Here is a 22,763-nt window from a genome sequence, read left to right on the forward strand (position 1 = left end):
GAATTCAGGTAAAACATGAATTAATTAACGAAAGTTGACTCAAAATTTGAATTCGATTTAACTTTCAGACAACATTTGAGATTTGCATTAAGATCTTAACACGGAAAAGATTATTTTGGGAAGGTTATACGATTGTAAGTCCTTTCAAAGAAATTTAACAATTTGTAAGATTTACTTCAACATTTTCCAGAGATTCAGAAAAGGAAATGTTGAAAAAAAAAAGTGTAAATATATGTTGAATGAACCAAATATTTTAAAGATATTTGCAAAAAAGTCACGTCTTAAAAATTCTATTAAATGGAAAATTCTAATCAGTTATCGAAGAACTTTTTAGATAATACTTGAATAATTTAAAAAATTCTATTGCCCAAAGATTGAAAAGTACTCAAAGAAGTTTTTAAGAAACTTTTCGAGCAAAATTGTTAAAAACATTAAAAACGTTAAGCAAATACTCTGAGCTTGGGGAATATAGCATAAGCACAGCAACTACTTGAAAACTAATTGAAAATAAAAAGAAGCATGATTTTTATATAAATATATATATAGCAATTATTTATATGAACCGCCTAGGCAAATTGTTTAAACTATTCTTAATTACGCTTGTTCATTTTATGTCATCCACTAGCAAGTCGAAGCTCGCGACTTCGTGCTTCAAGCGAAGGAATGTTAGTAGTCCCCATATTGATATGTGGGCGGTTGGTGCGTGGCCTTGCTGCTCGGCTGATAGAGATTGTGGTGCGACGACGAGCGATGGGCGAAGTTGGCGGCAACGGCGGCAGTTTCGGTATACGAATGCGACTGCGAGTGTCGCTGACTAGGCGAATGGGCGCGTCGAGCGCGACGCTCCTCAATGTTCGCCGGCCAACGCTGATGGTAGCGGGTCGAGTCCTCCGACGAGCGACGGCGATGGTAGCGCTTCGCCGAGCTGTTGGCCAATGGAGCTGGATTCTGCTCGGACTGCTGGCGATAGCTGCTGTCATCGCCGCTGCCAGCGCTAAGAGCCTGCTGGTATTGCCGCCTCATGCGCTCGTCCAGCGACGAGTTGGGCGTGGGCGTGTGGAGATCGATGACATCGCCATGGGAATTGCGACGAATTGGCCGCTGCATGTCTTGGTCGTAGTTCTCATACGGATTGCGTCGCTGCTTATTCCGCTGATGCTGCTGCTCATGGGCGTCGAGCCGTTGTCGCCACTCGGCCGCCGACACCTGCTGGCCATAGAGATCGGGCTGTGGCTGGAATTGTGCAGCGCCACTGCCATAAATATTCTGATAGCTGGAGTGCCGCCAGCCCTTCTCGACGGCAGCGGCGTTATTTGCCAGCTGTTGGCGGCGCTGTGAGCGACTGGAGCTGCTTTCCGATGAGTCCTCGCCAGAGGTGCCCAGGCCCTGGTCCTTCTCATCGCCGCCATAAGCCTTGTAGGGCGCACCCAGGAAACCCTTCGAGCCATAGGCATATGGCCCGTTGAGACCCATGCTGGGATACTGCATGTAGTAAGACTGAGCAAAGGGTTTCTCCAACACATTTGCCAGCTTCATATCGTCAGCACTGTCATCCACCTCCGCATCGGAGCCATCGTCACGGCCCGTCCACGTCAGCCAAGAGCCGGGTCCAAAGAGCGACAGCAGCACAGGCAACAAGAACAGACCGTGCATAGCGCCAAAGAAGATGACAAGGAAAACCATTTTGAAGAAGACCAAAAAGATATAGCTCTGGGCCAGTAATAAGGCTATAATGCCCAGGATCGTGGAGCTGGAACCCTGCACAATGGGCAGTCCGAGTGAATGGAGAGCCTCACGTACGCGTGCTTTGGGGCTGCGCTTCTTCGACGACATATAGGTGTAGCAAATGTGGGCGGTGAAGTCCACAGAGAAGCCAATGCACATGATCAGATTAATCATGGATATCGAGTCCAGATTGACGTCCCACAACGCCATGTAGCCAGCGACGCCCAGCTCAATGGATATGACCGAAAAGGCCACCCACAATGAGCAGAGAATATTGGGTATGAAGATGAATGAGATGATCATCATGATGATCGCGCCGATGACCATGGCCTGCAGTGAAACGGGACGCACGAGCTCAAACTGATCGAAGAACACAAAGTACGGATGGAAGATGGACGCATTCAGCGGCGAGTCCTTGCATATTTGACGCAAGTCTCGCACCATTTCCTTTTCGTGATTCGTATCCGTTATATTGACAGCCTGTATGAGGAACCTCGAGGCAATGATCTGTGTCTCCTCCGGATTGAGACGCACATCCAGTGCGAAGGGATTGCCAGGGAATAGCCAGTGCTCCTTGACTGCATCAATAAACGATTGCTCATCATCGATCGTCTCATTCAGATAGTCATTATTGCGGTCCATAAAGGAGAGGAACGAACGCAGCCACGATTCGGTATATAGGGAGGAGGTAACATAAGAGGTATGTTCCAAAGTGCTGGTCAGATTCTCCACTTGCTCTTGTACTTCGGGATCTGAGTAATTCAATGGGCCTGCAATAATAACCTGCAAAGGGATTTATTGGATGAGAGATGTTGAACAGGTTAAATGCTTAAAAAGAAACTTACCTGCATCCTGTAAGGAAACTCGCGGTAGTAGTCATCTTCACGATCGAAGAACTCCACTGAGTAGGAATCCTCCCGTGACAGCTTGCGCCTTTCTAGCCCCTCTTTGATTTGGGTAACGCCATAGCAAGCTCCAGCTAGATAACTGACGAAGGCCAGAATAATGATTATCTTGCACCATTTGTTGTTGATGACCGCTGCCAGTTTGTCCTTGAAGAAGGCCATGAACATGTGATCTTTGTTGTCTATGGGATTATCGGGATCATTGGGATCAATTCCGCCAGCCATGATCGCCTTGTAGAGGAAATTGCGTTTCTCTGCGAAGTGAGAGAAAAGTCGCTTTAGTCCAGTTGCCATTGACCTCAATTCCTCGGATTGCTATCGACGTTCTTCTTGGCCGAGACTAGTCTGGCTAGAGGCTTGGGGCTTCTGACTTGTGGCTCATGATCAAGTTCATGTTTCAGCTGCTAGTTGGTCGACTAAATTAATTTCATTCTCTCTAAGCTTGGCACTGAGCCGGTTGTTCGGGCCAACTAGCCCGCAGCCAGCAACAAGTGGACCTTGTCATAGCCAACCAAGTTTTGTCATCAGTGCAAATTTTAATTGTGGGCTTAGTAACAGATCAATAACGATGATGAGGTGACTAACTGCAATTGTTTATGCAACTGAGATATACGTGCATTGTTGGTTGATTTATCTTTAAATTTTAGCACCTCAAGTCGTTATGAAACAAGAAAATCTTTCTAAAATCAACTAAGAGACTATGTGAAATACATATATTATCATTTTTTAGCAAAGGTTAAGAAATATCTCTTTAAGAGATCTTAACTAGGTGGGTTTTGTATAGATACAAGTCTAACAGCTTTGCTTGTTAAGCTAAGATCCTTAAAGAATTAACTTAAAAAGGTTTTCTTTATAACTGACGTTATTCGTTAAAACTGTCAAGACCTCAAGAGTAGCAGCTCGTAAAAAATTATTAAGAGAAGTTATATATATCATAAAAACCTGCTCCAAATAGAAATCTTTATCTATATTTGCAAATTTAATTGTTAATTTTGAAATCTAAAACTGATTTATCATTTACCTTTAATGGCCACCGACATGGGCTTTACTTTACAGCCAAATATAGCATGAAGATTTCTGCGTTCCCTGTACCCAGATATGGCCATGCAGGCGGCAAAGAAAGTGATGTGCCACATGAATGTAAAGCAGACGGCAAACACGGAGTAGGTGCAAAAGATCTTGACCGAGCGGAACGGGCTGATGATGCCAATTAGAAAAGAAATGAAGTCCGTGACTGATGTTATGGTAATCGAAACCGCAGCCTCTGACATCATATGGGCCATGCGCTCATGGACGGGCATCTTGACCGGGGTACGTCGCCAGCCGGCCAACATGACGAACGTATCGTCGATGCCAATGCCTGCAATCCAATGGCAAAGTTAAGAAAACTGAAAATTGTAATATTTTTCAGCACTTACCAATCATTAGAAAAGGTGCTGCTAAATTAATTCCAATGAACTCGATGCCGCAGTACATGGCCAAGCCAAAAGCAGCCAAGGTGGCCATTATAGCTGAGATATTGCCCATCAGGCCGAGGAAAGGTTTCGACCGGACCGCATCGCCCATCATGCAGGTGATGATGCTAAACGAATGAAGAGAGTATTACAAAAGGTCAGCTGTACTACTCCTAGATCTGGCAGTTACTTACCTAAACAAGCCCATGAGCAGAAAGGTAGAGCTGAAGTAAGGCACTACGGTCTTGGTATTCTTTTCCAACTCATGATCCAGAGTTCGTGAGGCAAAGTAGGAAATCGATATATGCTTAAACATGCCCGAATCTTCAGCCTTGCCCACGACTCTCAGAAAGGTCTCCTCCCATTCACCGCCCCTAAGGTGTGGCAGTTTAGTATTAAAGTGTTATCTACGGCTTATGCTATTTTTTGTCTTACTTGGCATCTTGACGTTTTGTATCAGCAGTGATAAAGTAAACTAGTTGAATAGCTGGCACGCTTATGATATAATTATCTTCGGTTAGTTTTGTGCCACCAAAGAATACTGGAAAGGCGTGAGCATCCCATGTCACAGGATTAAACATGATGGGAAATGTTAAGTTCAATTGACCCGATTCGATCTGCAGAGAGAAAGAGCTCAGTGGAGTTTAGCTAAAAAATAGACCTTGCACTCACATCATCCATCAGGGCGTCCAGGTTTAAGATATCATTCTCGAAACACTCATTCTCCCAGCGAGCACAGTTATCCTTATAGGTAAAGGTATCGCCATCATATGTGGTTGTCGCATTTTGTATGAGATTATCTAGCTGTCGTAGCTCCATAAAAATCTCTCTGCGCAGCATATTCTCATCGCCATCTTTTGGTATAACAATAACGCGACCAAATCGACCTGCAATTGACAGAAGATAAACAAGAAGCTAAATCTGATCATGTTGTCTTATGTTGTGTCGCAATTATATCTATTTGATAATAATTTAAAGTTTTGAAGCAAATAGAATCTTGCTGATATATGAAATTTGAATAAATTAACTATTATTTTTCTGGCTTATTGGTAAAAGAATGCCTTCGTCGGAGACTATTCAAATTACTTTCGTATATTGTCCATTATGATTACACCTTTTTAATAGAATTAAATCTTATTTGTAAAGTTAAAGTTATTTGAAAGTTAAACGAAATGAAAGACCTAAGCAAATTATGTAAGGAATCTTCAAAAATTCAGTTCTCTCAATATACAGTCAAAAGCTAAACAACTCTCCAGACTTCATCAAATTTCATCAAACTTAGATTTAATCATAGTTTGACCCTATTTTGTACCAGTGTTCACTGCCTAGGCCTTCTTCAGTGCCAGCGCCTCGTTTTTTATCTGGCGACGTGACAATAATTCAAATCAGTTTCATTTTCAAAGATTTTTTTATTAGTTATTTGCGCTCGTATAATTCACTTCCACATTGTTAGAGTATTGTGCAAATCGTTTTGTGTTTAATGCGCCATAACAAATGCAGCAGTGTTTGTCACCGACCCGCTATATATGTGAATAAATAAGTACATGCGTAGATAATACTATATATATAACTATATATATCTGCATATATATCTTTGTATATCTGTATATCTAATGCTGTGCTATAAGAAGTTGTTGCTTAGCATCTGGATGGAACGTGACGCTCCACACGTTCCATTCGCAAATATTTTGTCAATGAACTTGTAAAAGATCTAACAACAATTTTGACATATGCAAACTGTGCACGTTGCTTTTATAATATATACAGATAAACAGAAATAGAGGAAGAGATAATTTTCTATTTATACTCGTAAGGTAGTTGCTGATAAGATAGTTTTGAAAAAAATCGGTCTTTATCAATTTAATTGGAATAAGTAAAATAAATAGAAAAAAAGATTTTAAAATATGTGAATCTAAAGTTAGATAAAAATGTGAAATATAACTAATTCAACAATCTATATGATTCCTAGGAAAATGTAATTTTTTATATGAGTTGTTTGATTATTTAAATATATTATATTGAAACTTTAAAAATGATTTAGGCTATTCAAAGCATCACTATTAATTTCAAACGTTTATTTAACTACTAGAAATGATCAATTTTATTTATACTTCAGTTTTAAAATTTCGCATATAAATATTAAAATAATTATTATGACAACTCATTTCAGTTGACAATTTGTAAAAATAAAAACAAAAAAATGTAAATCACACTCGATTGTCTTCCCATACCGGGAATTGAACCCGGGCCTTCCGGGTGAGAGCCGGATATCCTAACCACTAGACAATATGGGAGATGTATTCGAGTGACATCTAAGTGCTAGTTGAGCAACGACAAAGCAGTGCAAGCAGTTCAAATCGTATTATTTATCATTTTATATGCACGACAATGTTTATAGCACTAATCAATTTATATAACATTGTATCGAAACATAAAATTAAAAAATAAATAAAATGAATGCAACGTTTTGTTGCGCTACATAAAATAATATACTTAATTTTTCGAGACAGGCAGGCGAAAGTTGGTTGCACTGCAACACAATTTATTTGCTAACATGCAACTCCATTTGAGTTTAAAGCATTTGAAATCGCCTCTGTGTCTGGGGAAATACACACACAGACTAAATACGACCAAAAGTGCAAGTCAAGCGAAGCGCAGCTAACTGGTCGAAACCGACTAAATGCGGTCTAGATAATGGCCATAAACAGTTAGCTGAAATAAAACAGTTGTTGCTGCTTCTGCTGTTGCTGCTGCTGCTTCAGTTGCAACTCGCAAGACAAGACTCGTTGTGCATCTTCTTTCAGCATTTGTGATTGTCAAAACCAAAGTTCAATGATGCTACGCACACACGCACATGTTAAATGAATGCTTGATTAAGTGGTTAAGCCGAGATCTAGAAATAAAAAATTACTCTTATGAGCATTGAATACTGAAGACCTCGATTCTATCGAGTGCAGCTCTCTGCATAGAATGCGGCCACCAGATTTCACAAGAATCATTTGTTAATCTTGATCTTAGTATATTTCGCTCACTCACGCGCTGGCTCTTTCTCTTTTTTTTTTATATATATGTATATATAGTGTACCGTCTCAACGTTTGGCTGTGTGCTCATTATTTTTGATGATTTTTTATGACTGTTACGGTTGTTTTTTTTTAATGTATTCGGTATTTCACATAATACACACGTTTTTCAATTTGTGCAACAATATTTGCGAATTATTATTTTGCAAAAGCTAAGTGTTTTTCTAATGCCGCGCTGCTTGTATTTATGAGACACGTATGATACACAAATTTTCAAATCTAAAACTTTGGTATTTGCTAAAGGTTATTTTCTTTTATATAATAGCTGCTGCCCTAGTACACACTCGTTTCGGCGGTCACTAAAAATAGAATCTATTTTCAGCTAACTATAAATGAATAGCGTAAATTCTTAAAATGTTAATGTGGATTGTAAAATTTGTTCATTTCGCCAATGGATAACAAGCCTCCCATATGGTCTAGTGGCTAGGATATCTGGCTTTCACCCAGAAGGCCCGGGTTCGATTCCCGGTATGGGAAGTAAATTTTTTATTGTTTTAGTTTGGAATTTCATAGAAATATTATTCTTTAACAATCATTATTTTTGAGATATATAGATAAAAATACTTGGAATACTAGTTGATACCAACTTTAAGCTTATTGTGTTTATGTTAAACTGTCACTGACTCAAGCCGTTCGGATTTTTTCTTTTATGTGGCACAATGTCATTTGGCAATTTTACATCATTTGTTACCCATGGTTGTTGTGACTGTTATTGTTGGTTTTGGCTAATAAGCCATTTAGTGTAGTTAATAGCGTGTAGAAACGCTGCCGCGGTTCAAGACTGTATTCAAATGTTGCCCACACATTTCATCTCTTCGTTGATTTTGTAGACTTGAACTTTAATGTTAGAAACTAAATATTGTCTGAGTAAAACTTGGATTTGCAACACAACTGTTTCAGCGAACTGAAATGGAGCCCAAGCGTGGTGCAAAAAGTGTTGCAATTTTTAATTGGATAACTAAATGGGTGTCGTCGAGCCATTTCACTTGCCCAAGGTTTTGCTATTACGGCCACACATTTAAGCCCCTCCCTATTCATATAGACAAATTTTGAATGTTGCTGTGGACATTGCTGTTGTTGGAACTTACCCGGTCTGGTAATGCGTCCTACATTGAAGCGATGCGTATAATTCACTTTGAAATATTGCTCAACAAGCGCACGCTCGGCCTTACCCTCGCCATTGATGGGCGAAAACAGATATTCGGGATCGATTTGGTACTTTAACTGCTGATAGCTGAATAATAAAATAAACGGGTTGATCAAATATGTTTAAAAATCATAATACGAAAAGGTATTAAGCGTTTTCTTTCTCAACTCACCCGGTCATACAGAGCAGCGTTATCATCACGGGTATAATGACAAAATAGCCCGGATGTTTGGCTATGCAAATGCCCAGGTGATAAAATGATTTGTTTAGTGTCTTATCGACACACGATATGCCGCACGTCATCTGTGAATGGCAAAGATAGAATTGTTGTTCAGATATTTGTAGGTATAATAAAGTTATCTAAATAAGTGGATAGGTATTAGCTATTGTCGTACAACTACAACTCAAGATCAACTATTTGAAGCAAAGGCATTAAAAGCTGAACTCAGCTGAGCTTCAATTGCGTGCATGTTGTACTCTAGTGAAGGTGAAAGACTTAAGGCAAAAGTAGACTGAAGCTGTGATTATAGGCTACATAGGGTAGGCATAATTGTATTTGCATTTGTATTCGTGTTTATATTTGTGCTTGTGCTGTGTTGTGCTTTGTTCATCGGCACCTTCAACTTAACGTAACACACGCATTGTTTTTAGTATGCTATTTGTCTGAATAAATTCGAGAAAACAAAATATATATAAATGCCCTTGTTCATCTAACAAAACATAACAATAAAATAAATTACCTAAAAATTAGACACTAATGCACATTATCATGATCATAGAAGTCAAGTACAGCAATATAATAAACAGCTTACGGATAATTATTCGAAATTGGCTCCGCTGGTACTAATACGATTTATTAATACAGAAAAAAAGAGTTTTTTTTTAAATATTTACATTATTTTAAAGTTCAAAAAAATTGAAGTCGCCCCCGGGTGGACTCGAACCACCAACCTTTCGGTTAACAGCCGAACGCGCTAACCGATTGCGCCACGGAGGCCTTGTGTGTTCCGAGAATTCTAAGTAAGTTGAACCTAGTATGATATTACACCAAGCTGAGCAAAACAATATTTTCATAAGAAATTTTGCCAGGCAATACGAAAATGGGATTGGACAAGGGAACATCAACAGCCTCCGTGGCGCAATCGGTTAGCGCGTTCGGCTGTTAACCGAAAGGTTGGTGGTTCGAGTCCACCCGGGGGCGATTCACTTTTTTTTTTTCACAAATTCAATTAAAAATGGAAATTTAGTGAGATTTTTAAATGTTTTTTTTTTACAGAACATAATATATTTATATTTAGTTATTTATATTATTTTGGGAATGTAGAGACTACTTACATAAATAATGAATTTCTTAAAAAATATATTTTAAATAGTTTTTTAAGTCCACAATAAATTACAATTTAAATATTTGGTCTATAATTTATTACAATGAAAACAATATTTGTCGCTGCGCAATTTGTTTAAGCAATTACTCATGCCAACCAAATACAGAATGTCACATAGACAATTCGCTTTATGAATTTGGTTGAACAACGCGCTTCAATGAACTCTACATGAATAGAACATTAGCATTATAATTGCCCAAGACCGACCCTACTGACAACAACAAAAAGAAAACAAAGAATGAGACAATAACAATAAGAAGACAACCACAAACATACACAACACATTCAGCGAAAAATGAAGCAGACCTGAGTCTGTTAACTAACAGTTGTGGAATCAAAGTACGCAGAAATGTTTTTAGCAACTGTCTGTGAAGACGCTACTGTTGAGCCAGTTAGAAGGCAATGTTAATACTAATGCTCTACTGCTCAATAATCATTAGGCAGTAAAACATTACTTTCTTGTTTGCCTTTCTCGACTTGGTATTTGCATGCTAAACGCCACGCCAAAACACCAATTATCCAAATTCATCTGTATCTGCAAGCGCAAGTATCTATAGCTTCAGCTATAACTGTATAAGTCTTAGTAACTTTCTATTTTTATTCATTCGGGTTCAACGACAACTGACGCTGCACTTTTACAAAAAAAAAAAAAAACACAAAAAATGGTAACAAAACAGACATTACAACACGAACGCCCATTGCCCATAGCACACTTAAGTCTTTTGGCTTTTGGATTTGCTTCAGTCAAGGTTAGAGCTTCAGTCTGGACCATTGCAGCGACTAATGCTGTTGTTGTTGTTGGCATAACGGTTCATTATGTCAAAGTGATTTAATAAACAAGTTGGGCGCCAAACCTCAACACCCGAGGAGTGTTGTGTGGCAACAGTCGCCAACGTCGACAATATTTATATTTGTGTTAAAAGGCCAACAAATGAGTCTCCGACGCTGTCCATCATCAACACAGTTCAGAGCAGGGCCAGGTCTCTAAATTGCTCGCTGCCATATGAGTACATATATTAGTAGAATAACAGTTAAACAATTATGCAAATATGCGACACGTTTTGTGCACGATTCGTGAGATGGCTTCATTTTATCGTTTACTTTACAGGTGTATGACGACTGTTGCTCGATAAGTTCTGTATGAATTCCAAAACTAATCCAAACGTCTTTAAACTTTTTTTAAACCCTCCAATTCACATATGTGTATGAAAATGCTGAGATTATGGTAGAATGAACTTATCGACTTTTTTTATTATATTCCTAAGCATTTTCACAAATTTAATTTATAAAGATATTTAAAATAACAGGAATTTATATTTAATAAAGAGCACATTTGCTTAAATGGATGTATATTTCATGCATTTCATGTATATTTTTAACAATCTTGTTTTATTTTGGATCCAAAATTTCACCAAACTAAAGTGAGGTCAGTTGCAAATATTCTGACAAATATTCCCATAGAATATATAGATTAAGATCTTGATGATGAAAAAAGCAGGTTCAAGATATCTCCAAGTCGGGCACTCTCGACTAGACATTTCTTACTTGCTGTCATTACATGCACCTGCTTATTATCGTCAGGGTATCTTCTAGTCGGGCACCCTCGACTAGAGCTTTGTACTGTCATAACATGCCTATCATCAGCGAGTTTCTTTATGTCAATCTTCATTTAACTTATCATTTGAACATATGAGTGCACTCGCACTTTCGAGTTTGGTTAATCCTACTTTCACTTGAGCACAATTTCGCTTTCGATCGCATTAATTATCTTGCAGTATTCTGATATTGCTGATGTGGCTTTACTATAAGCTGACTTTTACATAAAAGACCATAAAATTTTGCGCTTCGCTTTCAACTCTCAACTCTCATTAGTGCGATCAAAGTCTAAAAATTGTTTGTCCGATATTATGCAAAATTTAAAATTTTACAACATAATCGCATAACAAACGCAGCATCCCTCAGAGCTCATTAATGAACATTTAAGTGATGTTGCAAGCGCCAACTTTAACTTCAACTTCAACTTTGACTTCAGCTGGAACTTTAGTTTTCATAACCAGCTGCCCGGTGCCGGCTGACATGAAATGTCAAAATAAATGCGTTATCATGTCATCTGCGGTGATTGCATTAGTCGCAACTAAAACGATTTGCTAAACTTTTCAAATTTGCCAAATCAAAAGCTCAATTTGGCTCTTGATTCATGGCACGCCGCTCGACACGTTCGCACCTTGAGAGTTTCCCACATGTTCCTTAGCTTGAATACGTGTCACGAAAACCAAGAAGCGAGCATAAATATAAACAAATATCTAAAAACATATCTAAATAAAGACTTATTTAAATGTGACGGCCATCAAAGGCGATTTCTGCATAATTTCTGGGTCTTCCGCCAATTTGGGTAACTGGGTCGAAAAGCAGCAGCAGCATAGCAGCTGCTTTGATTTATAGCAAAATATTTAACAATAAACTTTTTTTTATCAAAATGCAAATATTTACGCATTTGTAAGCTATTTTTTGATATATCATTAGAAATTCTTTGAAGCGCCGAGAAAGTTGTCTGCCCAAAAAGAGTTTGTCGCTTAAGTCTTTTGTTTTCCTTTTGTTTTTATTTCGATTTTTGCTTTTTGGACAAAGCAATTTGACGTTTTATTGTTTATGGCTATGCGTGTGTGTATATATGTGTACGCAGTGTATATTATGTATTGCATATTGATGATTTCTTTGAAAGAATGTTTACGAATTTTTGATGTGCCAACTTTTTTACATGTTCCGTTTCTTTTTTCGGGGTCATTGCAGATTTGTAGCTTAAATAAAATATAGAAACATATGCATGTAGTGGATTCAGCTCAGGTGTACCAAATAATATGTGCACCTGTTTTTATTTTACTTCTAGAGGAATTTATATATTTACTTATTCAGGTCAGCTTAACTATATATAGCACTATATATACGTATCTCAAAACTGAGCCGAAATAAAATTGACTTAAATTTATTATTATTTTTTGCTTAAGTTCAGCCTTAATGAGAATCGCATTAAAGCACTAACAGACGGAAAATACAATTAAAAATGTGTATTTATTTATATATATATAAATATTTAACATTTAACTAACTAGGTATATAATGAAACTTTGTTAATAGAACAAGCGTTAACAATGCAATGCAAATCTCGCATTTGATATGGTAAACTATTTGTACACAAAATAAGTTAAAGCATTTTACCAAATTTTAATTAAAAAGTAAGAAACATCGAGAGTAAGCGACGCAATTACCTTTGAGCGCGGGAAACCCCAAAAAATTCTGTGGCAAATACACTGCATAAAATGTTGCCTTAATGGAGCTGGTATAATTTCCCAATATCCAGTAAGAGTTGGAGTTTTCCAGCAGCTATGTGCACAGCCTGTTCGCAGCTTGTTGTTTATCTGCATTTGTTGCAAGGTATTACATAAGTGTGGTTTACCCAGGCTCAAATTGCACGCCTTTCAGTCTTTATATTACTTGCTTCTTGAACAACTTATATAATTGATTTCTGCGTTGCAAAAAACCACCGCACACATGCTTAACTCAATGTTTGCCTTTACCAAATCTAAAATTCAACAACTTTCACTTTTTGTGTTTTTTTATTTCATTTTATAATTTTATCGATTTGTTTTTGCAAATAATCAAATACTAAGAAATTACAAAATGCATATTGATTAATGCATATTCAAAATATTCATTTCACTAATGCGAAATAGCAGAAAAGAAAAGGAAATTATCAAAAATGAAACATCAAAATTCCATTTAATAATTTACCTTGTGGATGGCTTTGAATTTGGGTCAAGTCAGTCAAGTAGAACGCAAGACTCTATTGACCTTAACATGTGGGCGTGGCTTAGCCAAAAAGCCAAACAATCTATATATACATATATTAATTTGTTTTTCATTGTGGATTGTCAACTCAAAAGCTGATTCACATTTATATTGTTGTTTTTGGCAACGGGCAAACAACCTTTTCGAATTTCTTACAATTTGTGTGGCAACAATTGTTTGCAATGAATTTTAATTAGTCTTGCTTCGAGGCTGACGAATGAACAAATTAACATTGAGCACCTGTTAAACACTTGGCAACAAGTTGCTACTGGCCTATCGTCCCGGCATATTGATATATACGATATATATCGTATATATGTATTTAAATCGAATACGAAACCCCAAATCGAAAACACTTTCTACTTTTTCTGCGACTCTGAACTTCAAGCTGCCCGAGCTTGGTCTGACGCATGCGTAGCCAAACAACCTGGAACTAGGTCACACACACACACACGCACGCACACACACACCTAGTTAGAGCTCGCTCTCAGTAAATGCTTTCAATTTGAATTTAATTTTTTTTATTTATTATACTCGCTTTTTGATTTGTTTGGCTTTGCATTAATTAACCATTTGTTGGCTAGCTTTAAAACGGTTTTATCAGGCAACTCTTTTCGAATTCCTTTTCGTAGCTGTGGGTCAGTAGAGCAGGTGCGAGCTGCTTAAATAGCTTAGCTCCAACTGATTTGATCATTCAAATACAGCGAAAAACTCATTTAAATCATTCGTTTAACATCAGCTAAACATTTCCGGGCACTAAATCGTGTTGATAATTAAAGAAATTCGATTTTGTATTATGATAACTTTACTCGTTAGTTTTTTTTTTGTCTCTGGAATCTTTGGAATCTGTGGAATACACTTTTTATGTGGCTCGTTCAATATTTAACTAAAGGCGCAGCCTAACTAGAAAACTAGAAGGAGAAAAATGACAAAACATTTCTGAATCTCTAGTTAGGGTCTTCTGGATAATTACAGAATCTTTAGCATTAGTTAACAGATATGCTGCACTTGGCTACTTGAAAATCTTTACATTATGAAACACATCAAGGTTTTTGCTGTGCACAAGTTGAAAATGTATTCAAAATGATTCATTGAAAGCTGTAGAAAAAATGTTAGTTATTAAAATGTTATTTATTAGTAATAGCTCAGGCCCGGACAGGTCTTATTAGAGAAATTAAAACTTACTTCACGATTTTTAAACTTGCTATAAAAACCTACATTAAATCCCTTCTTCTTCTGTTTTATAAATTCTTTAAGCATTTTCTATTAAAATTATTTAAGAAGCAGGTAAATTTGGAGCCCCTAACTCAATTCAACTCTATCATTCCCTTTCGAGAATTAAAAGCAAGCGATAGATCAACAGGAATCATGCTGCCAGCAGCAATTCGATGCCTTTAGAGACGCAGGCTCCTTAATGACTTTAGGCTTGTTCCATCATTTATTCAAGAGTTTTCTGGATTCAAAACACAAAGAACGTAAACCTATTTTCTCATATTCCATTAATATTCAGTACAGTTGTGTCTGCCAGAGTGCCGTCAATGAAGCACAGCAGGTAGCTCGTAGCTCCCATCTAATGGCTTCGATATTTGAGTGATCCTCTGATGATTCAATGGCCTAGAGTTGGGTTGCCGTGCAGCCTGCATAGGTAGCATACGCAAACTGGTTTCGACTGGTTAATGAACAATTGTTTAACTGCAGACCCAAGCGGACATTTTACGGCTGGCCATTAACAACTTTCGGCACGCGACTTCACTGCTCAATAATTTGCGAAATCTAACAAATTGTCTTGACAGTATTAACTGCAACATTAACATAAACACTAATAGAAACTGCTAAGCGAACAGCTTAAATATTTGCTAAAGCATTTAACAGGCAACCGAACGCCACAATTTAGCAAAGTTCGAGTTGCGATCGTAGTTCCAGTTCCAAAGCCAAGTGGCACGCCACAAGCCCATCCAGGTGTCAACTAAAGCACCAGCTCAGCCACCCGCAAAAAGTGGTTCCAAGTGGTTCCACGGCAATCAATAGGCGTCTCATGTGCAAACTCTTTTGAAAGGAAAAGTGCCCTGCCAGCCTCACACTCACAGTCAGACTCAGCCTCAGATGCCATATACTGAGCTCTTGTTCCAGAAAATCTTTCATTGTGTAGCGCTCTGAAGTGCCGTTACACTCTACACTTTATATTTATATATGTGTATATACGCCACACACATGTATATATACTTACATACATATAGTATAGCTGATCAGCAGTGCACTTTCTTTTTTCTACCGCATTTCTCGACGGTTTCTGCTTTGGCTGCGGCTTTTGTTTTCGTTTTGTTTTCTTTCTTTCTCTCTTTCTTTCTCTCTTTCTTTGTTGGCTTTTTTAACATTTGTATATGTGATTTACTACTTCTACTTTTTTATTATTGGCCTGCCAATTTGATGATATATTAAGTCGATGCTGTTAGCTAGGAAAACGCCATCATAATTGCTCATTTCTCATTTTCTACGGAAAGCGAAGCTGAGAGTAAAAGTCTCATGTGATAAGGCTAATTAACGCCAAGACCAAAGAAAGTGCAAGTTATTGTGCTTATTGTGATTAGTCGAATTGTAGTTTAATATGCCTGGCATATCACCAGCCTCAGTTGAAGGCGTAATTGAGATCTTAGTGTGTGGGCAGAGATAGCGCAACATATAGAGAGAGTGGCAGAGTGGGAGGGTGAGAGGTTAAGTGAGTGGGGCTCTATGAAAAAGTCTAGAAAATTAGTTTGGAACGTCACGGTTTTCGATCGACTTACTATTACAGATCGACTTAAAACTTTGATAAAAAATAGTTAAGCCCAGCATAAACTTTGTGAAAAATACAAAACTCAGCACGTATATTAGGATTTGTAAGAGGTAAACATTATTATCTTATATAATGAGCTGTAGTCATTTTAACGACTTAAGAAGTTTTTCAAGCGAACAGATGTTTATACGAATTGCTGAGATTTTCGACTGAGAGAACTACAAATTATGACAACTCGACTCGACTGAGACGTTTTCATTTTAAATATATTGATGAATAAATAACATTTGAAGATTGCTTATGTCAAAAATAAGTAGTCGATTCTTGTTTGTAGACACAATTTTTTGAAATATATATATATATATATATTTGAAAATTTTCAGATATATAAATAGAAAATGGTTCAAAAAAACGAACAGTCATTGTACAATCTGTAAAGCCTATTTAAGCATCAGCACCAACTACCCGAACTTGGAGTATGTTTACAGGTACAGCCTAACATTTGAAATCAGCTTACGCTGGAAAATATCCTCAACCAACGTAAATTGATAATGAATTTTTGAATCGATATACATCGATGTGGAGCTTAACAAAATGCAATCGCAAGCAGCCATGCTTAATGAATTTTTGAAACTATGATATTATGATACACTTGGCCTTTTCCATTTCCATTTCGATCGCGATCTCGATTTCGATTTCCACAGTGCTTTCGGCCTTGAACATAATGGGATTTGCTCGAACAGAAATTGATTAAAAGTCGACGCAAACGAACCGGTTTTTTCGGCAATTTCACTTGAACTTTCATTAACTGTGCAACTCCAACCGGGCGAGGGGGAAGTTGCACATATTTACACATTACATAGTCAACAAAGGCAAACCGGATCATAATGAATCGGACCACGTTTCGGATCGGATGCGGTGCGGGGCTAGTTTTATGTAATCATTTTTCGGGTCGTATGTTCAAAATGCAAACTTATGAAAATTGTTGTGTATACAACTGACTGTGTGTGTCCTAATGTGCGAGTGCGTGTGTGTGTGTGTGTTTTGGACTATTGGCCAATGCGAGATATTGATGTTTGGCTTCGGTGTCTTGCATGTTGTCTTGACTTTTTCGCTTCACTTTTTAATGCCAATTTGTGTGCTGACTTTGAGGCTCAGGTTTTGTGCTCTGGCAATAGCCAGGTAATTGTAGCTATGCTCCAATTAAATTGCATTTATTTACCTGTCAAAGTTTCGAGTATGAGTTGGAGCAGCAAAAGAAACGTAGCTCGCAATGCCCCACACGTCACCTGCTATCACAATCACAATTTGTCGAGTTTAATTACAACTCGTCTAGGTTGTCATTCATTTAACAATTCGCTAAGGTGCAAATTTAAGATCTTAAGTTGATTTTTTCATTATGTGATTTAATTAAAGCCACAGTCTGAGAGGAAACCTTTCTGGCACTTGACATTTAAATGGAAATTGTCGAAAACGCAAGCCACAAATTAGAAATAATTGAAAAAATTGCCTCTTAAATTGGCCATAAAATTGCAAAAGTTTCAAAAGTTATTCAAGATTTGTATTTAACATATGTTTCTATTATTATGAGATTTGTGGAATTTGAATTACCAGGAATTACTAAATTGAGCTTTAGTTGGGCTTGGAAAATTTGGCACTGTTAAGAAATTTCAAAATTTAAATTGTTTTTTAAATAATAAATTTGCCATAAAAACTTTAATTCTATTTTTTAACTACATTTTTTCATAATTCATTATAAATAATATATTTATACTTTTATAACATTCACTTAAGAAATTTTAAAATTTTACTTCTAGTTTAATAATGTATTTTGCAAATATTTTTTTATAAAATATATTTTTTGCCATAACAACTTTATACAAATATTTGTTCATTATAATTATAAATATATCATTTATAGTTTTTCATTTATTTGTAATAATAATTTATAATAAATTTAAAAAATTCATTTTTATACCATAAATTATTTTTTTACATTTTTTTAAAATATTTTTTAAATAAATTTCTCTAATTTTATTATTATGCGTCTAATTTTATTAGTTTCAGTTGGGGATGACGCAGTTAATTCCTTGGCAGGCTCTCAAAATACCGATGCGCAATATACACAGATGACACCCCCTCAACACAGGACAAAGTAAATAAGCACTGCCCCAAATATATTCTGAACACACTAAAATATAATCAATAATAATAAATATCCTTGCGAGACTTACCTTGTCGTTATTAAAATCGTTCGTTGAATATCCAAAAGAATTTTCTATATATCGAATTATATATCGAATATATCAAATATATCGAAATTGTACAAGATGTTCGTTTTGCGAATTGGCGTAAGGAAAAGATTGAAGTGCACTTTTGTCGTGTTTCGCATATGATAATTATCAATGCTTCGATATTTTAAATAAAAATTAAAAAATATTATTAAACTCTTTGTTCTTGAACACCAGACACACGCACTAGATTGTCCGTCATTTTTATATCAATATATACATATATTTAAACATATATGTTTATCCAATCGCATGTGGATTGTGGACGTTAAAAAATCTCGAACCTGCGACGTTTCGACGGAGCGACTGACCGACCATTGGCTTTGAGACCGTCTCACGGACTGGCAATCGAAACTGAGCCGTGGTCTCGCATAGCCGAGCTACACTGAGTATCAGCAAGCAGAGCATGCATTTGTGAGCGCAATAGAGAGAGAGAGAGCGCAGATGAGAGAACACTCCGATGCTCTCTCTCTCTGCTGCTGCTCACCTGTTGCATGTGTTACAACTCTTTTCTTTCTCTCTCGCTCGCTTATGCTATTTATTGGCTTTCAGGTGTTGCATTTGAGCACCGGTTTGCGCCGGTTTAAATTTTTGGGAAAATTCATTTTCTTATACCTGTTTGATTTTGTTGTTGCTGATGCTGTTGTTGTTGTACCTTACTCTCAAGTCTGAAGGTCGCAGTTTCGCTCATTAATCGCTGCTTCAGCACTTTCTTCTGCGCCTGCGTATAGATTTTATTTGAGCTCAGCTGTGTGTGTGTATGTGTGTGTATGTGTATTTGTATTAACAAGATTTTCATACGAATTGTGTCTCTGAGGAGCAGCCATAAATGTTTATGGAACGCGTTTCGCTAGAATCATATAGTTTCTAATCCTATATTGACTATATAGATACATAAAGATATGCATACAACATATATGTATATATGCCCAATCCCATTTCATATTAATGTTTAAGTTACATTTAATATTTAAAAGTTTTGTGATGAATGACTTAGAGCACTGTAACATTGTTGGGAGCACGAACAGCATCGGAGTTAGAAAGCATTTAAATCAGACAGAACACATAAGAGTAGGACTCTAGTACTAGTAGAGGGTTCAAATTATTAGACTACTAAGTTGAAATTAAATAATTATCAGATTCTCGAATAATCTCGAATTGAATAAAGACATTTGTTCACAAATACTGAGAGTTTGCTATTAGTTAATAAAAAAATGTGCCGTAGTCGGGACTGCTCAACTAGGAGATACCAGGAACACTGCGAAGCGGGGACATTTCAGGTGCCTTACTATAGGCACCCAATTTTTAAATTACATTTCATTTAAATGAATTTTCTTAATTAGCCAACCAGATATTTTTTTGCCAAAGACAACGTCTCTCGTATTATAAATACTTATTTTAAGAATTTTGCGCTAAAGGTAGACGTATCCCAAATCCAAAAATTTGCAAAATATGTATGTGCACAGGAGTCCTCAAAGTAAATAAAACGTATCTATCTCTTATGGTATTCAAGCTTGAAATTGAATAAAGCAATAAACTCGTACAGCATATTTTATAGACGGACAAATGGACAGATTCACTCGGCATCCTGTACAAAAGACGTTCCGACTTTCTTTCTTGTAAATTAAAGAAATAGTTGGGCAGTTCTCAAAAGATTGTTTATTCTTGTTGCGAATTAAATTCTGGAGTCTGCAGAAGTAAAACAAGACAGACTTCTATTCTATACAATTCTAACCGACATGAATATTAATCTTTGGCTTACTGATAAAGTCCATGAAGTGAGTATTTGTTGATTAATCAATTGGGCAATGCAGACATGAATTTCATGAGCTTAATTAGCTTAACTATGATTAAAATATTTAAGATACGAAATATCTTTATAACTAATTAAACGAATGCACAGACCTTCGGTCATCATTAAAGCAACATTTGAGCAAATAGTCTGGCGATTTCATGAAATCTCTAAATTCCTAAAGCTCACAGCCAAAAATAGCCTAAAAGTCGAATATAATTGAAATATTTTAGTGTCAGGAACTGCAGAAGTGACAAACAGCCAAGTGACAAATTTATTAGATCAATGTGAGAAATTTGCTTGAGAATTCAGAAAATTCAGTAGCATAGAGAAAGAGCTGGCGACTAAAAAACTCACACACACGGAGAGGGCGAGAGAGAGAGATGCTTAAGCGGAAATTTTAATAAAAATTATATACAATTTATTTCAAACAGTGAAAATACACACACGCACACTCAGCTTGTCTGTGTGATAAAAATACGCAGAAGCCAGTATTGAAAATATTATATGTACTCGTATATGGACTATATAGAAGGCGATCTACTGCGCGGTCTGTTGATAGCACATACAAATCATCAGATAAGCACGTTCAACTCAGTCGAGGATTGACGGCCCATTCAATTGAGTAGGTGTAGGTGTAGGTGTAACTGTATCTGTAGGTGTATCTGTATTTGTATCTGTATCTGTATCTGTATCTGTAGCTGTATCTGTATCTGTATCTGTATCTGTATCTGTATCTATATCTATATCTGTATCTGTATCTGTATCTGTATCTGTATCTGGTTCTGTATCTATATCTGTATCTGTATCTATATCTGTATCTGTATCTGTATCTGTATCTGCGACTACTGCAAACTGCGATGCTTCGAATCGTATAGTTGAATTTAATTCTGTGCAATCAGCGACGCTCTATATATATATATATATATATTTCTCACATATACGAATATGTGTTTGAGCATGAGTAAAGAAAGCGTTGATTGGATTTTGAATGAGACTACGGTTGTAGCACATCAGCAGTACACAAATCCCTCGCTACACTAAGCCAAAAATAACAGACTACATCGATATATCTTTATCATTCTATATCGCTCAATACAATTTGTGGTATAATATAGGCCTACTTTGACAACGAAATATAAATAAAATTTAGTTATTTAGTTTAGTTAGTTAGTTAGAGCTTATGCTTTTTTCAAGTGTTTTTTTTTTAAGTTTGATTTAATAAATGCTCATTTAACGTATTCAAACTGTTTGTGTGTGCGAATTAATTTTATTTGCTTTGAGGCTAATCAACTTATGAGATTTGTGAACAAATATTTGGCACAAGAAAAATCTTTATTACGAGCTCAAAATCACAAAGCACGTGACGGAAAGAAGAAACTAAGCTTAGCGTTGTAAATATACTCGTAAATAATTTCAAAAGACATAAATTTCATTTGAGTGAGCCTTCTTTATCTATAAATAAAAAATATAAATCATAGCTAAGAAAAATTTATAACATATTTGAATGCTTATCTTAATCGCCTTTCAAAGCTCTCAGACGAGTCAGACTGCGCTTATCGAGAGTGCTCGACTATTAGATACCCTGAACGCTGCAAGTAGGTATAGTCGAATTGTTCTATACTTTTTTTATACAAACACAACAAACAACACACGCACACACACAATCTCTCTGCATACTGCGCAGCTTACGCAGCGACTGCGCTTGTGCTGGAGCATGGACTTCATGGACTCTCTTAATCAAATTTTCAAAGCGTGATATCGACATTCATATATTTGCCAAATCACAAATGTCTAGTACTTGAAATAGATTTCTTGGTAAATAATTGGGGGGAAGGTTTAGAGCTTTAATAAATGCAGATTACACTAAATCTTTGTATTAATTAGAGAAACTAAACGTCAAATTTGAAGTCTCCAAGATTTACGATGTTCAAGTCAAACTATCGATTTTTATCGATAAGGAAATGCGATGAGTATCTCAAAAACATAAGCTCGTATATATGGTACATACGAGTATACATATCGTCTCTAGCTTGTGGATGGACAGACGGTCATGGCTAGAGTCGGACAGCTCGTCTTCTGATCATTTTCAATGGGTTCAGGGTATAAAAAGAAAATGTAAGTCAATATTTATTACCTTTATTTTAAATGAGTTATGTATTATAAGTTATGTTAAAAATACAATAAAAATGTTGAGTGAAGCTTTACAATTTGAATATTACTTGTTAAAAAACTAATATATAAACTAATATAAACTAATATAAATTCATGTGTTTCTCATGCATGGTAATTATATATGTTATTCGTGTATTTCAACTTACGCATTCGAAGTCCTCTGTAACAATAATAAAACAAAAGAAGTCA

At 36.5% G+C, this 22,763-nt stretch overlaps 1 protein-coding gene and 4 non-coding genes across 5 annotated transcripts; 2 read left to right on the top strand and 3 right to left on the bottom strand.

Moving 5' to 3' along the window:
- Nucleotides 1-600: 600 nt before the first annotated feature.
- On the bottom strand, nt 601-18,849 carry LOC111604344 (patched domain-containing protein 3). The gene is made up of 10 exons (XM_023322408.2): nt 18,551-18,849; nt 8,485-8,615; nt 8,254-8,399; nt 4,757-4,971; nt 4,520-4,701; nt 4,279-4,458; nt 4,049-4,212; nt 3,652-3,990; nt 2,571-2,884; nt 601-2,508 (listed from the first exon to the last, which is right to left on the bottom strand). Exons 2-10 carry the CDS (start codon nt 8,613-8,615, stop codon nt 667-669), a joined length of 3,513 nt encoding a protein of 1,170 aa, XP_023178176.2. The 5' UTR covers nt 18,551-18,849; the 3' UTR covers nt 601-666.
- On the bottom strand, nt 6,307-6,378 carry Trnae-cuc. Its single transcript has one exon. It is a non-coding gene; the product is annotated as a tRNA-Glu (tRNA).
- On the top strand, nt 7,571-7,642 carry Trnae-uuc. The gene has a single exon. It is a non-coding gene; the product is annotated as a tRNA-Glu (tRNA).
- Nucleotides 9,236-9,309, bottom strand: Trnan-guu. Its single transcript has one exon. It is a non-coding gene; the product is annotated as a tRNA-Asn (tRNA).
- Trnan-guu lies at nt 9,440-9,513 on the top strand. Its single transcript has one exon. It is a non-coding gene; the product is annotated as a tRNA-Asn (tRNA).
- Nucleotides 18,850-22,763: the final 3,914 nt, after the last annotated feature.

Source organism: Drosophila hydei, unplaced genomic scaffold (genome assembly GCF_003285905.1).
Source record: "Drosophila hydei strain 15085-1641.00,03,60 unplaced genomic scaffold, DhydRS2 tig00000060-arrow-pilon, whole genome shotgun sequence".
Taxonomy (NCBI): Eukaryota; Metazoa; Arthropoda; class Insecta; order Diptera; family Drosophilidae; genus Drosophila; species Drosophila hydei.